Source organism: Prenolepis imparis, unplaced genomic scaffold, assembly GCF_030444845.1.
Source record: "Prenolepis imparis isolate NDT839.2.m4 unplaced genomic scaffold, iyPreImpa1.0 SCAF_10, whole genome shotgun sequence".
Taxonomy (NCBI): Eukaryota; Metazoa; Arthropoda; class Insecta; order Hymenoptera; family Formicidae; genus Prenolepis; species Prenolepis imparis.
The window spans coordinates 4200094-4214505 of record NW_028141168.1 but is presented as its reverse complement, the minus strand read 5'-3'; the positions used below and the strand labels follow the sequence as shown (position 1 = coordinate 4214505).

The window sequence follows — 14412 nt, the reverse complement described above, 5'->3', positions numbered from 1 at the left end:
CCGGCTATCTGATTGTGAGTTTAGGTACGATGTATGTCATTTTCCTTATTGTTAACATTTATGCAGTAACGCGACGGGATTAGATTAAGGATTAACTATGATAATTAATCCTTAGAGTCAGACGTCTAAATTATTTTTTAAATACATACATTATTTCAGTGGTCGTTTTTGGCCACTGAGATACGCTACAGCTTCCGGATTGCGCCTAAGCGAGAGAATTTGCAGTAGGATCTAATTTCTACAATATGTCTCGATATTGTGTGTGGCAACTTCTAGATGGAGGTACTTGAAGAGAACTTACCGAGTTATAATCTACGTTCAATGATTTATCGAGGTACAAGCTTACTGGCTATCAGCCTTCAGAGTTGATAAAAATGAGTCGAGATCGTATTCGTCGTCGTATTGTTGCTGCTCCCAGAGTTCAGGTAGGATATCCAACACGGAACGGCTTATTCCCGGTAGACCAGGAAGTTTTGACAAAGCGTCCTCTTGATGATTCGTTCTCTTCTCTTTGCCGTTATCCAACGAGAATAAATCTAACAACTGATTACGATCGATTATTATAATCGTCTTTTCTTCGAACAAAGAATCCTGCCCTAATTCTATAAATTTGAATCTCGGTGAAATCAGCTAGTTTTCTCATACGTTATAGCTTACGACGTGCTGAACAAAAGATGTAATAGGTTCAAAGCTAAATAATGGACAGTCATTGAGAGATCTACAATCAAACGATACTCGCAAAATTGTTCGTGTTTGACTGTAAGTCACACACAGTAAACTGTCCATTATTTAGCTTTGACAACATGTTTCAAACAAAAGTTGTTTGATTTGAAGGGGGACAGAAGATGACACAAACTGACTTTTCTGAAGGACGTTTTTCAAGGTCATTTAAAGATCATTTTTTTTAATGAGACCTATTATAATTTTTTTATATAACAAATTATAATAATAAGATGGCCAAAAAATGAATAGTTTACGAGATATTTTATATTTAAATTGAACACTAATGACACAAACTATAAAATATCTCATAAAATATTCATGTTTCGACGATCTTATCACAATACTTTCATGCATAAAATAATGAAAGGAATCAGTTGGTGTAAAGAAGACACATAGTTGTTTATAAGAAAAATTATGTAATTTGCAATTAATAGCTACATACTTTTTCTTACATACAATTACGTATTTTCTTTGCACCAGTAAATTCCTTTCATTATTTTATGCATGAAAGTATTGTGGTAAAATCGTTAAAAAATAAATATTTTACGAGATATTTTATAGTTTTTATGCACTTTATTTCAAATATATATATATATATATATATATATATATATATATATATATCGTAAACTATTCATTTTTATCTTACCCTTCTACTTTATGCCAAAAATTGCAAGGAATCAATTTATATAAAAAAATTGTAGTTTCATTTAAAAAAAACATAAATGACCTTCAAATGACTTTGAAAAGTGCTCTTCAGAAAAAGTCAGTAGCGCCATCTTCTGTCCCCTTTCAAATCAAACAACTTTTGTTGTACATTCAAAAATAAAAAAATTTTTTCAATTTATATATTTTAAAAAATATTTAAAAAAAAAGGATGGTCGATTAAAATTGGACCCTATAACATATGAGAAAACCAACTGATTTTACCAGGATCCAATATCATATTAGGATTAGTGCGATGAGGTTCTTTTTGGATTGAGCGGGACTCATCGCGTTTACTCACCTGATCTGTAGCCATGGTCTCGAGAGAAGCGTTCTCCGTCGATATTATCGTATTCGCGGTGAGAAGCTTGAACTTCTGCAATCCCATGATCTTCTCTTCCACTGTCGATCTGGTGATCAAGCGATACACATTGACCACCTTCTTCTGACCTATACGATGCGCACGGTCCATCGCTTGGAGATCCTTCATCGGATTCCAATCGTGTTCCACAAAGATGACGGTGTCTGCTCCTGTTAAGTTCAATCCAAGACCGCCGACCTGGGTGGTCAGCAAGAGAACATCTATCGATGGATCGGCGTTAAAGCGCGCCACGACCGAGTGCCTTTGCGCCGCCGGTACGCTACCGTCGAGACGAAGATACGTCACCGTCGGCAGATGGATGCGTAATAAATCCTTCTCCACAATGTCGAGCATCGCCTTCAACTGGCAGAAGATCAGAGCGCGATGTTGGCTGACCAATTGCTGTTCTTGAGCATTTTCCGCGGCGAGATTCGCGGTGACCGAGGAATTCGAGCGAGTCTGCTGCTGTTGCTGCTGCTGTTGTCCGATACCACAATCCAATAACAGTTGCTTCAATGCGGGTAATTTGGCGCCATGTTCGATTTCCGCCAAGCTGCTTTGTTGTTGCTTCAATGTATCGCACACCTAAAAATATTACAAAATAATTTAATATAGCTATAAAAAAATTACATTAAAGCTCCTGGCTTCGCGCCGACCATGTTGGAATTGTGACGTCAGAGGTGAGAAAACACGCTAAAAATTCTTAGATGCCATTTCGAAATAAAAAGCTATTTCAATGAAACAATACTTCAGATGGCTTTAGCACACTCTTAAAATACCTCGAAAACTATCCTTTTCCCTTTATAATCAATCAACAGCTGTAAAATGACTGTAATATGAGGCCCAGTCCGTCTAGTCTTTGCACATGCGCAGTTATTCCGCATGACAAAGTCTGATATAACGATCGTTTTACGGTTGTTGATTGATTGTTAAGGAAAAAGAATATTTTTCGAGGCATTTTAAAGGTGTGCTAAACCTATCTGAAACGGTGTTTCATCGAAATATCTTTTCATTTAAAAATAGCATCTAAGAATTTTCAGCGTGTGCTTTCTCGCCTCTGACATCACAATCTAACATGGCCGTAGCAAGGACCCAGAAGTCTTAAACTAAACGCTACGTTTGATATACATGATACATGTATATGTATAATATACATGAAACATGTATAACGATATTTTTTATAAAAAGCTAGAAATAAAATTAAATATAATTTTAAATTCCAAAATTAAAATTTACTTTTATAAATAATCTTAAAAAATTTTAATCAAATACCCCCCCCCCCCTTGAAGTATAATAATTTCATAATATAAACTAACAAAGGTAAAGAAATAAATATTGTATACCTTAATGACTAATAAGAAGCAACCGTTCAAAATTATCCCTCAATAAATAATTATAATAAATGTTGGAATCAATCTTATATAATTCAACTATAAAATAAAATAATATTAAATTTATAGATGAAAAAGATAAAATTTATTAATATAATTATAAATATATTATTAACTTTTGTTTAAAATTTTTCTCCTTTTTTCCATCTAATTGAATGACGATAAATATTAAACCTAATTTTCATATTCTTAATATTAATAAAATAAAAAAAATTGTTTTAAATACAAATACCTAAATATTTCCCTTGAACTCTATAATCCATAAAATATCCTTTAAATAAAAATTTAAATAAAAGAATTAATCTTAATATAAAAATCTTATTAAATAACATTATTAAATATATGAAGAACTAAAGAAACTGTGTAAAATTTGAAAACTTTAACACCTTGAAACAAGAGAGATTAAATGTCTTTTTTCCTCAAGTACTTTTCTTTCTCTTAACACATTTCTTTCTAAATATTTTTTAAAAAATATTTAAAATTTTATATATATATATATATATATATATATATATATGTATGTATGTACCGTTTGATAAAGTGGATGTCGTTGACTTAGCACCAGCTTAGGATGATTGCAGACATTACGTAAGTATCGTAGCGCCTCGAATACGTGGCCGCTTTGGGGATCGCTTGAAGACGAAGAGCCGGAAGCAAGAGTAGCCGAATGGCGAGTACGGAAATCCTCGTAAAGTATACGTTGCAAAGGCGACAAATCGCAGTAATAATCCTGCGTGATTTTGGGAGGCAAATCTTGTAGTACGTCTTCCTTGTTTCGTCTCAGCAAGAACGGCAGTACCTGTACAACATCAATTCCTGTCTCTTATAATCTGATTCAAAACTTATGAAGTCACTTATGAAAACCACAATAACGAAAACTGTAAACCAACCTGTCGATGAAGAGCCTCCATGGCTAAAGCGCCAGCTTCCTGTTCCTTCGGACCTGCCTTTGGTTCTCTGCAGGCCAAAATGGGACGGGAATATCTGGCGGCAAATTGTTTCTCGCTGCCGAGAAAACCTGGCATCAGAAAGTCAAATAGGGACCACAACTCCAGTACGTCATTCTGCACTGGTGTGCCGGACAATATCAGTCTATGATCGGCATGCAGTCGCTTCACAGCTTTAGCGCTCTTCGTCTTGCCATTTTTTATCACGTGACCCTCATCGAGCACACAGTAATTCCACTGATGCGCCTCGAAGAACTCAATGTCCTTTCGTACGATGTCGTAACTCGCGACGACGAGTCTGTGATGCGGCACTCGGGGACGTAGCTTCTCCCGTTCCTGTGGTGTCCCGGCGTATTGCAAAACCGAGAGATCTCGCATCTCGAAGAACTTCTCGGCTTCGTATACCCAGTGACCCGTAAGAGTCGGCGGACAGACCACGAGACTGGTCGGAGCTTGGGGATAACGGTGATGGTCCAGCGCCAGTATGCAAAGTGTTTGTAACGTTTTCCCGAGACCCATGTCGTCGCACAGAACCCCATGAAGATGGTAGCGATTCAGGAAGTTTAGCCAATTCAAACCCTGATGCTGATAAGAACGCAGCTCCGCGGCTACCGGAATCGGCAGCTCCGTATTGGGAATACTACGTGGGTTCAGAAGCTGGTCCAAGAACTTTCGTTCCTGCGCCTTCTCTTGCCTGTAACGCAAGATTTTAAGATTGAGGATCGTTCATTTTACTTTCATGCTCGATTATACTTTTGATGATAGACGCAATTAGACTAAGACAATTAATTTTATACTAATTGTGTTAATAATTTAAGGTTTCTAGGTCCTCATCACGGCCATGTTAGATTGTGACGTCAGAGGCGAGAAAGCACACGCTAAAAATTCTTAGATGCCATTTTTAAATGAAAAGATATTTCGAAACACTACTTCAGATGGTTTTAGTACACTTTTAAAATACCTCGAAAATTATTCCTTTCTCTTGACAGTCAATCAACAACAGTAAAATGATCGTAATATCAGACTTTGTCATGTGGAATAACTGCGCATGTGCAAAGACTAGACGGACTGGGCCTTATATTACAGTCATTTTACAGCTGTTGATTGATTATAAAGGGAAAAAGATTTCGAGATATTTTAAGAATGTGCTAAAGCCATCTGAAGTGCTGTTTCTTCGAAATATCTTTTTATTTCGAAATGGCATCTAAGAATTTTTAGCGTATGTTTTCTCGCCTTTGACGTCACAATTCCAATATGATCGGTGAGGAGCCAGGAGCCAGGAGCCTTATCCTCAGTTATATTTTTGATACACAATTAGTGAACAATTAGTGAACAAGGCAATTAATTTTGTATAGCTTGTATAGCTTAATAATTTAAGTTTCAATTTAATAATTATTGGACTGAAATATTGTTTGGAATCGATTGTTATTGCAATTTTTAAAAACTAAAGAGATCTAAGAATTTCCTCACGTATACCAAATGTACCTGATATCTTTTTTATGTGCAATCTTATAAGAAAATCTCGCGAACCTGAATATTCTCTGAAACTTTACACACATAGAGAGGATAAACAGATAAACTTAGAAATTTTTAATTGTGACTCAAAAACTAAAAACTAATTCTAAGGGGTGAAACTATCCCTCTTATATGTAGAATGACTTTTTGTTTTTCTCGAAAAGTATTCTTCTTCTACTTATAGAGATATATGTATTGTACAAAATATTTTCATGATAAAAAATACCTTTACTACATTGATAAATTTTGAAAAAATATTTCTCAAAAATAAAATTGTTTTTTCAAAAATTATTTTTTAAAAATATTATTAATGTTTTTTAATAGAGATATTTTTACATTAAACTTTTGTATAAAAAACATTTTTTGGTATCTCAAATATCTTTTTGAGATATATCGAGAAAAACAAAAAATCGCTCTATACAGGGTGTCCAATTTTAATCGACTACTCCCAAAAATCTTTTCATTTTTGATTGTACAACAAAATGTTTCAAACAAAAGTTGTTTGATTTGAAGAGAGATAGAAGATGGCGCTATTGACTTTTTTCTGTAAAGTGTTTCTCAAGGTCATTTATGTTTCTTTAAATGGATTATAAATTTTTTATATAAATCAATTCTTCGCAATTTTCTGCATAAAGAGTTATGTTATAAAGAGTAAGATGACTAAAAAATTAAGTTTGCGAGATATTTTATACGTAAATTTGACACTAAAGGTACATAAACTATGAAATATTTCGTAATATTCATTTTTAAATGATCTTATCTCAATACTTTTATGCATAAAGTATGTAATTTACAACTAGAGTAACTATATATTTTTTCTTACAAACAACTATGTGTTTTCTTTACACCAATCAATTCCTTTCATAAAAGTATTGAGATAGGATCGTCTAAAAATAAATATTATACGTGATGATTATTAATAAATATTATATTAAATATTTCATAGTTTATGCACCTTTAGAGTCAAATTTAGATATAAAATATTGCGTAAACTGTTCATTTTTTGGCCATCTTATTCTTATAACTTTTGCGAGAAAAAAATTGCAACAAATCGATTTGTATAAAAAAATTGTAGTAGTTCCATTTAAAAAAACATAAATGACTTTCAAATGACCTTAAAAAAACGCCCTTCAGAAAAAAGTTAATAGCAATATTTTCTGTCCCCCTTCAAATCAAACAATTTTTGTCTGAAACAGTTGTACAATCAAAAATAAAAAAGTTGTTGGAGGTGGTCGATTAAAATTGGATATAAAATGTAATATAAAAAATTGTTCCATCCCTTAGAATCGTTTTTGAGCTACAATTAAAAATCTTTAAATTCATCTATTTATCTTCCCTACATGTGTGTAAAGTTTCATTAAAAGATTAGAATTTTCGGATTTGCGAGGTTCCTCTGTTAAACGTATATTTATAACTTACACCAAATCTGGTGGATCTGCGATTGCGCCGGGATCGAGGGGTAACAGCTGCACGAGGGTAGCGAATGTCGCGCTGCAAACCAATCTTACAGCTTGATTTTGATCGCTCATACGTCCGAGTAAAGGTACCATGAATAGTACAGCATAAGGTATCACTTGTACGCCTAAGCTCTCTACGACGCAGGTTAGAGCTTCCGCGGCTCCCTGACGTACGGAATCGACTTTATTCGGTGCCACTATCCCCGAGGGACCTTTCTTTTCACCGCCGGTCGTTTCCAGAAGCGGTATGACGCTTCGTATTATGTGTACCATTGTCTAAAAGAAAAAAAAATGTCATTTTTATTCTGTGTGTCTGATGAAAGGCGCATTCGAGACGCTATTAGCGCTGACAGCGTTAAATTCTATCTCTGTTGCTTACTGAAAATTGAACAAGGACAGAGCACGCTCATAGCGTTAAAAGCGTGCTCCCCTTATCTAACCGTAGCTTAATATTAAGACTCCTGGGTCCTCCGCCATTATTTCGAAATGGCATCTAAGAATTTTTAGCGTGTGTTTTCTCGCCTCTGACGTCACAATTCCAACATGGTCGGCGAGAAGTCAGGAGCCTTAATATTAAGAAGTTGCATATTTTTGTCGCGCAAAAATGGGAATTCCCAGAAATAGGCCACTTTTGGCGCGACAAAGGTATATAATCTCTTAAATATTACCTTCTCCGCATTTAGAGTAGCTAATGTAGCTATACAACGCGAAGCCATATGCCTGACGGCTTTGTACGGATGAGCCAATAATTTGCACAAACGCGGCAGACACTCCAGCGCGGGTGGTAAGAGAGATTTATCCAAACTCGGTACCATGATCTCCAAAACTTGTAAACTAAAGATCAATTGATTCCCATCCTCTTCTTGCACATTATCCTGCTTGTTCGTGTCTCTTAGCACGTCCGGTAAAATCAGATCCCATAACTGAGGCAGACGCTCGGGTAATCGAGCCCCGAAGAGAGTAGCTTCAATGGATAAAATACGAATCGTTCAATGAATATTAATTACATATCAATTGAGATTTAATATGGATATCTTTCTTTGTAGAGATTGGAAAGAATTGGGAGACTTGGTTGATGTTTATCGAAACAATCATTATTTTATTTATTTTGTATATACCTATGGCTGTTAATGCTACAGTAGCTCCACGACGACGCGTTCTGGCGGCTTTGGCTTCCGGCTCCTCGCAAGCGAGCAATTCTTCCAGAGGAATCTCGGTCGTCGGTGGTCTACCAGGACCTCGACCACCGCCGAGTCCACTGCCCGCGCCACGATTATATGCTATCCTCTCGGCGTGCTTCTGCCTGATATTCAAAGTGAGTATTCCATCGAAGATATCGCTGTCGCCGGCGGAATATATTCGTGGTGTGAATTCGACGTCGGAACACAGGAATGTACATAGATTGGTAGAAATCTGGAAATAAATACAGCAACACATATTATAAAAGAATTAATACGAATATTTCGTATTACGTTTGTTTTTATTTCCAATAATACTTGTTGAACATTAGGGTACTGTTTCATATGCAAACCTTTGCGTTCGGAGAAGGTTTTCTGTCGACACAAAGATCGACTAGATGAGACAGATGTTTCGCAGCCAGTTTCTGCAATTCTTCATTTTCCTCCCGCTTTATAGCCTCCATCAGCGGTTTCACCAACGGATTGAGCGGCTGCGGCGGCTGGGGAAGGCAATGCAACATCGTGGCGGCGCCAGCGAGCGCGGCCATCGACATAATGTGCAATGACTGCTGTTGCGCCGCCGTTGCAGCCGCTCCGACGTCCAACGCTCGTCTTCTCTCCTCTAAACTCTCTATCAATTTAGGCTTCAATTTAGGTATCGCACAGCTGCTGATGTTTCCAGTTCCGCCTGCTCCTGCGGTGCAGAGAGCCGGAATGGTTTTCCCGGTAAGTGTCGCGATCTGTTCCAGAGTCATCACGCCGGACGAATTCATGTCGACCGGCACCGGTAGCTTGTAATGCTTCAGAGTCGCGATGTAATCGTGACTTTCGTGCAGTAATCGAGTGAAGGAAGCCGCAATTTCGTCGTAGTACATGCATTCGTTTAAACAGGCCAACAATCGGTCACTTTTAAAGAGAAAGGTCTCTTGTTATTAATATGCAGGATGCGCAAGAAGTGTTGAAACTCATTAATTTTACGAAAACTACGCATTAAAAAAAAAAAAGTTTCAAAACAAAGTTGTAGGGTTTAAAAAGGTCTGTTTATTGGGCTTTTTTTATTAGTTTGATCTTGGATGACGCTGTCAAGATCAAGACAAGGTTTGTTCTGATCTTGAATTTTTTTAATGGAATCACCCTATAATTTCTTTTTTACATAAATTGACTCCTATTTTTCTTCTTCTACGGCACTACAGTCCTAAAGAGAACTCTGGCCTCATCGAGAAGCAACCTCCATTCATCTCTATCCCTAGATCTTGTTCTCCAACCACGTATTCCTAATCGATCAGTCGCTCCTCACCGCGCAACACCAACGATATCTGAGTCTGCTCTTTACTCTTTTGCTGTCGATGTTATTTTCGAAGATTTTCTGACATGGATTATTGTCCTTCATTCTATTAATATGTCCCAACCATCTCAGCCTGCCAACTTTGATTAGAAGACGATATCCATATCCTCGTAAAGGTGGTTATACTTCTGCATTATTGACTCTTCATATTATTTGGCATAAAAAATATTGAGGTAAGAGCATTGAAAAATGAATATTTTACGAGATATTTCATAGTTTATGTAAGATTATGTCAGAGTATAAAATATCTCGTAACTATTCACTTTTTGGCCATCCTATCCTTATATTTTTTTGTGCCGAATATTACGAGAAATCAATTTATGTAAAAAAAAGACAAAAAAAAGACAAAAAAAAACAAAAAAAAACAAGGTAATTCCATTTAAAAAATTCAAAATGATTTTGTCCTGATCTTGACGGCGTCAAATTGAACCCAATAAATAGACTTTTTCAAAGTCTACAACTTTTGTCTAAAACATTTTTTTTCGAAAATGCGTAGTTTTCGTAAAATTAAAAGTAGTTTCAACACTTTTTTAGTAGATACACTCTATAAAATATTAATAAATATTATAGTATAAATATTAAGGCTCCTGGCTTCTCGTCAACCATATTGTAATTGTAACGTCAGAGGCGAGAAAATACACGCTAAAAATTCTTAAACGCCATTTCAATATAAAAAGATATTTCGATGAAACAGTACTTCAGATGGCTTTAACACATTCTTAAAATACTTCGAAAACTATCCCCTTTTCCTTTTCTAATCAATCAATCAACAGCTATAAAATGACTGTAATATGAGGCCCAAACCGTCTAGTCATTCCACATGACAAAGTCTGATATCACGATCATTTTATGGTTGTTGATTAACTATCAAAGGAATAATATTTTAAATAATAGTTTTCGAGGTATTTTAAAAGTGTACTAAAGCCATCTGAAGTAGCGTTTCATCAAAATATCTGTTTATTTAAAAATGGCATCTAACAATAAGAATTTTCAGCGTGTGCTTTCTCGCCTCTGACGTCACAATTTAACATGGCCGCAAGGCTCCAGGAACCTTAAAGCAATAAAAAAAAAATTTGTCTTTTTACAAAAATCGTATATTCCTATGTACCTGAGTATGTCCGGTACCCCGGGCGGCCTAACAGGAGCCATGGTCGCCCAATGAGACATCGTGAGTCCCACGACTGTGCGTTGTAATGCCGATCGCGAGTTAAGGTGTACCAGCAATACCCTGGCGTAGCAGATCGCCGGGTTGGACTCGTCTGTATCTAGATAAATGGCACCTGGCGCGGGCTGCACGATATAGTGCGACAACAGTCCCAACATACGAGACGCTCTGCAACGTGCCTGCACCACGTTGGCCTTTCGTACGTTGAGCGCGACCGTCTCGATACCGCCGATGTACATCTTCAGCTCGGACAGTGTTTTTGCGGTCGCAGTCGCGCTCGCGTTTCCGCCGCAATTGCTGCCGGTGTCCGGTGTCGATTGCCCATCGCAATAATTGCCCGTAACAGTTTGATTATTCTTCGCGCCGCCCTTAGCGACGCTACTGGTGACAATTATCAATTGATTCAGATTGAATGGCGCGTGTTCCGACTGCATAGCCAGGCAGAGCCATGTGCTGACATACGGACAAGCCGCGTGTAGCAATAACGCGAGATCACTCTGTACGACTAGATTCTCCCAGACACGCTCGGCCACGTCTTGAATCACAGTGATGTGCTCGATCAGCGCGCATTGAAACACATGTCGTAAGGCTTCCTGCAAGACTATCCCACCGCCTTCGCCCCATCGTTCTTTCTTATCCTCGCTGCGATCGCCGTCGTCCGCGGTCAGAGTCTGCAGCGTGCGCAGCGTGGCTTTACGCACGCTCGAACTAGAGTGGCTGAGAAACGACCATAAGCGTGGTAATACCTAAATAGACATTGTTCAATTTGATTAATATCGATATTCTTCGAAATTATGAATAAATGGGATTAAGTATATCAGAATTGATTTTCGGATTTGAACCGCGTAGATTTTTTGTTTGATTCCAATGTTTCGTGAACATTTCAGCCTCATTTCATCAGGGAGGAACAACCTGATACTTAATTAAGGGATTATCTTAGTAAATATCTTACAAGTGGATTCGAATTTGTTTGCATTTGGTTTCAAACTCTCTATAATAAGTTATTAATGATAAGTTGAAAAGCTCTAATACATACAAAATCAGGTATGAAAAGAACTAATAAGAGCTAGTCGCAGATATTAGGCGCAATGAATTTGTTCTTTTTCTCTAATTATTTTACATTTTGGTTCTTTCTTACATCATCTTTGGACACTAGCCTGAATTTTGGAGAACACGTTATCTCACAAGTCGGAAAAATGTTAGAGATAGGCATCTTGAATATAATTTTGCTATTTTACATTTTCAAGAAGAGCAGGAGAAAACACACAAGAGAAATATACATGCATGTATATTTTTAGGAAGCAATTCATATGAAAACATGATTTCATAGTTCTCCGCAGTTATTTTACATTTCTAAGAAGAATAGGAGAAAATACATAAAAGAAATATAAATATAATTTCAAGAAAACATGAAAATATGATTTCATTGTTCTCCGCAGTTATTTGCTCTCAATTGCATTATATTCGGATTACTATTATATCGAACTTGATTCCTGATTGGTATCGGTAACATTACCTGCGACAACGGTTGTGGTGTTAAGCAAGCGTGCGCCGCCGGTAACGACAGTATCGCGGCCAGAAGACCCATAAAACTGTTACAAGCTGCGGCCAAGTCATCCTGTTCCTTTAATAATTGCCACAGACGCGTCACGATCGCTTCCAATTCCGCTTCTTTCAACAATCGCGGCAGGGCATATGCTACTGGTATAAGCGCGCTCGCTGCGGCCGCGCCCACGTCGTCCACAGGATCGGAAAGTCCTTGTATAATAGCAGGGAATACCGTCGGCAGTATCTCGTCCAATAAATCGTCCCGCACGGCAAGTAAATACTTGAGCGCGAGAAGCGCGCCGTGTCTGGCTTCCCATTCGTCGTGTCCCAGGAGTTTCAGCACTATGGAGAGTATTCCGTGAAAAACTCCATCCTTATCCTTTGCATCCTGACCGCCGGGCATTAATAAGAAGAGTGATCCCAACGCTTGAGCGCACGTTTCCCGCACTGGTGCGACAACCTGATCGGAAACAAAGTCTCCAAATCGATCGAGTCCTAATACGCATAATAATCGTAAAGCGGCGTCGGTTATCCATTCGTAATGGCTCTTCTGCATCTCTTCTATGGTCTGAGCTCTTGATTTACCCGCTCCTGTATATTTAACAAATTTTCAGTTATTGTTCGAAAAAGAAAAATACAAAGACATCGATAAAGCTTTAACGCACCCTTTCCATGTAGTCTTATGAGTTCTCGTAAAGCTGTCGCCGCCCCATGACGCACTTCCCATTTTTGACTGAACAGATCCTGGCAAAGACTTTCTGCAAAAGGTTCTAAAGGCCAATCTACCACCGAGTCTGGCCAGCATCCAGTCCCATCCGGCACTCCGCTTACTAGCTCGCTAGATACGCTGTACTTCGATCCAGCATCTGATGAGATCATATCCTCTAATATTGTTTTTTTCATCGGAGGTTCAGTATTATTCACTGGCGATTGAACATTCATTGAATTCGAATGGTCATCGTTAGCGCGATGATCATCTGGTTCGCGTGATCGCTGCTTCGACACCGACTGACGCGCCTGCAAGGTATAAACAATTATAATATTTCCATTATAATATACTCGTCAAAAAAATTATCGCAACACGTAATTAATATCAAAATTTAGCATAAATTCAAATAAGCGTATCTCCGCAAAAAACTATCGTATTTCAAAAATTTTTTTTAAAGGGTAAAGTCTCTACTTTAAGGAACTTTCGTTCGATTTTGATTTTATTCTCTCCCCCTTTCTCCATCCCTAAAAGGGAGGATGTTTTTTTTTCAAAAAATTGCATAGTTTGACGAATTCTACGGAGTGTACTAAATTTTTTTCGCAAATATCATCATAACTATCGTAAAATATGGACTTTTCTCTACAAATTTAAAAAAAAATTGAATACCGTACGATTTTTTTTCGCGAAGTTACAGCATATCAAAGTTACCTATGCATTTTTGCCTATGTATTCAATTACCGCCAACATTAGCATTATCCGATGAGCACTACGGGGAAGTTGCTGGTCGGATTTTGCCCATCGTGCGTGCGTGCGTGTGTGTGTGTGTGTGTGTGTGTGTGTGTGTTGGGGCAGGGATATATGTTCGTATTTAAAATAGTGTATTTCTGCCTCGTCTTCGGATGACCTTTTATGGGAAGATGGCTGCATGATTTTGAAAGACTACCAACCAATTTCCAGCAATTGGAAGCAGCCTTACATCGAATATGGTTCGAAATTCTGCAAGCCACAATTAGAGCCTGCATTAATATGCGTGAGCACCTGCAAGAGGTCATCCGAAGACGAGGCAGAAATATACAATTTTATATACGAACACATATCCCTGCCCCAACACACACACACACACACACACACACACACACACACACACACACACACACACACACACACACACACACACGCACGCACGCACGATGGGCAAAATCCGACCAGCAACCTCCCCGTAGTGCCCATCGGGTAATGCTAATGTTGGCGGTAATTAAATATATAGGCAAAAATGCATAGGTAACTTTGATATGCTGTAACTTCGCGAAAAAAAATCGTACGGTATTCAATTTTTTTTTAAATTTGTAGAGAAAAGTCCATATTTTA

At 37.6% G+C, this 14412-nt stretch overlaps 1 protein-coding gene across 3 annotated transcripts in view; it reads right to left on the bottom strand.

Annotated features, from left to right (window-relative positions):
- Window positions 1–14412, bottom strand: part of Hel89b (histone acetyltransferase 1) — a 31406-nt gene that overhangs the window by 14573 nt on the left and 2421 nt on the right. For 2 of the 3 annotated variants that reach the window (XM_083048828.1, XM_083048830.1), the window contains 11 exons: window positions 13001–13352; window positions 12304–12926; window positions 10731–11533; window positions 8631–9183; window positions 8218–8512; window positions 7768–8063; window positions 7062–7375; window positions 4071–4821; window positions 3710–3979; window positions 1730–2374; window positions 90–543 (listed from right to left, as the gene is read on the bottom strand). In XM_083048828.1, coding sequence (XP_082904954.1) covers window positions 343–543; window positions 1730–2374; window positions 3710–3979; window positions 4071–4821; window positions 7062–7375; window positions 7768–8063; window positions 8218–8512; window positions 8631–9183; window positions 10731–11533; window positions 12304–12926; window positions 13001–13352 — 5103 coding nt within the window. In that variant the 3' untranslated portion in view covers window positions 90–342. Of the gene's footprint in view, window positions 1–89; window positions 544–1729; window positions 2375–3709; window positions 3980–4070; window positions 4822–7061; window positions 7376–7767; window positions 8064–8217; window positions 8513–8630; window positions 9184–10730; window positions 11534–12303; window positions 12927–13000; window positions 13353–14412 lie in introns of those variants that run through there. The other variant, XM_083048829.1, reaches the window with a different exon arrangement.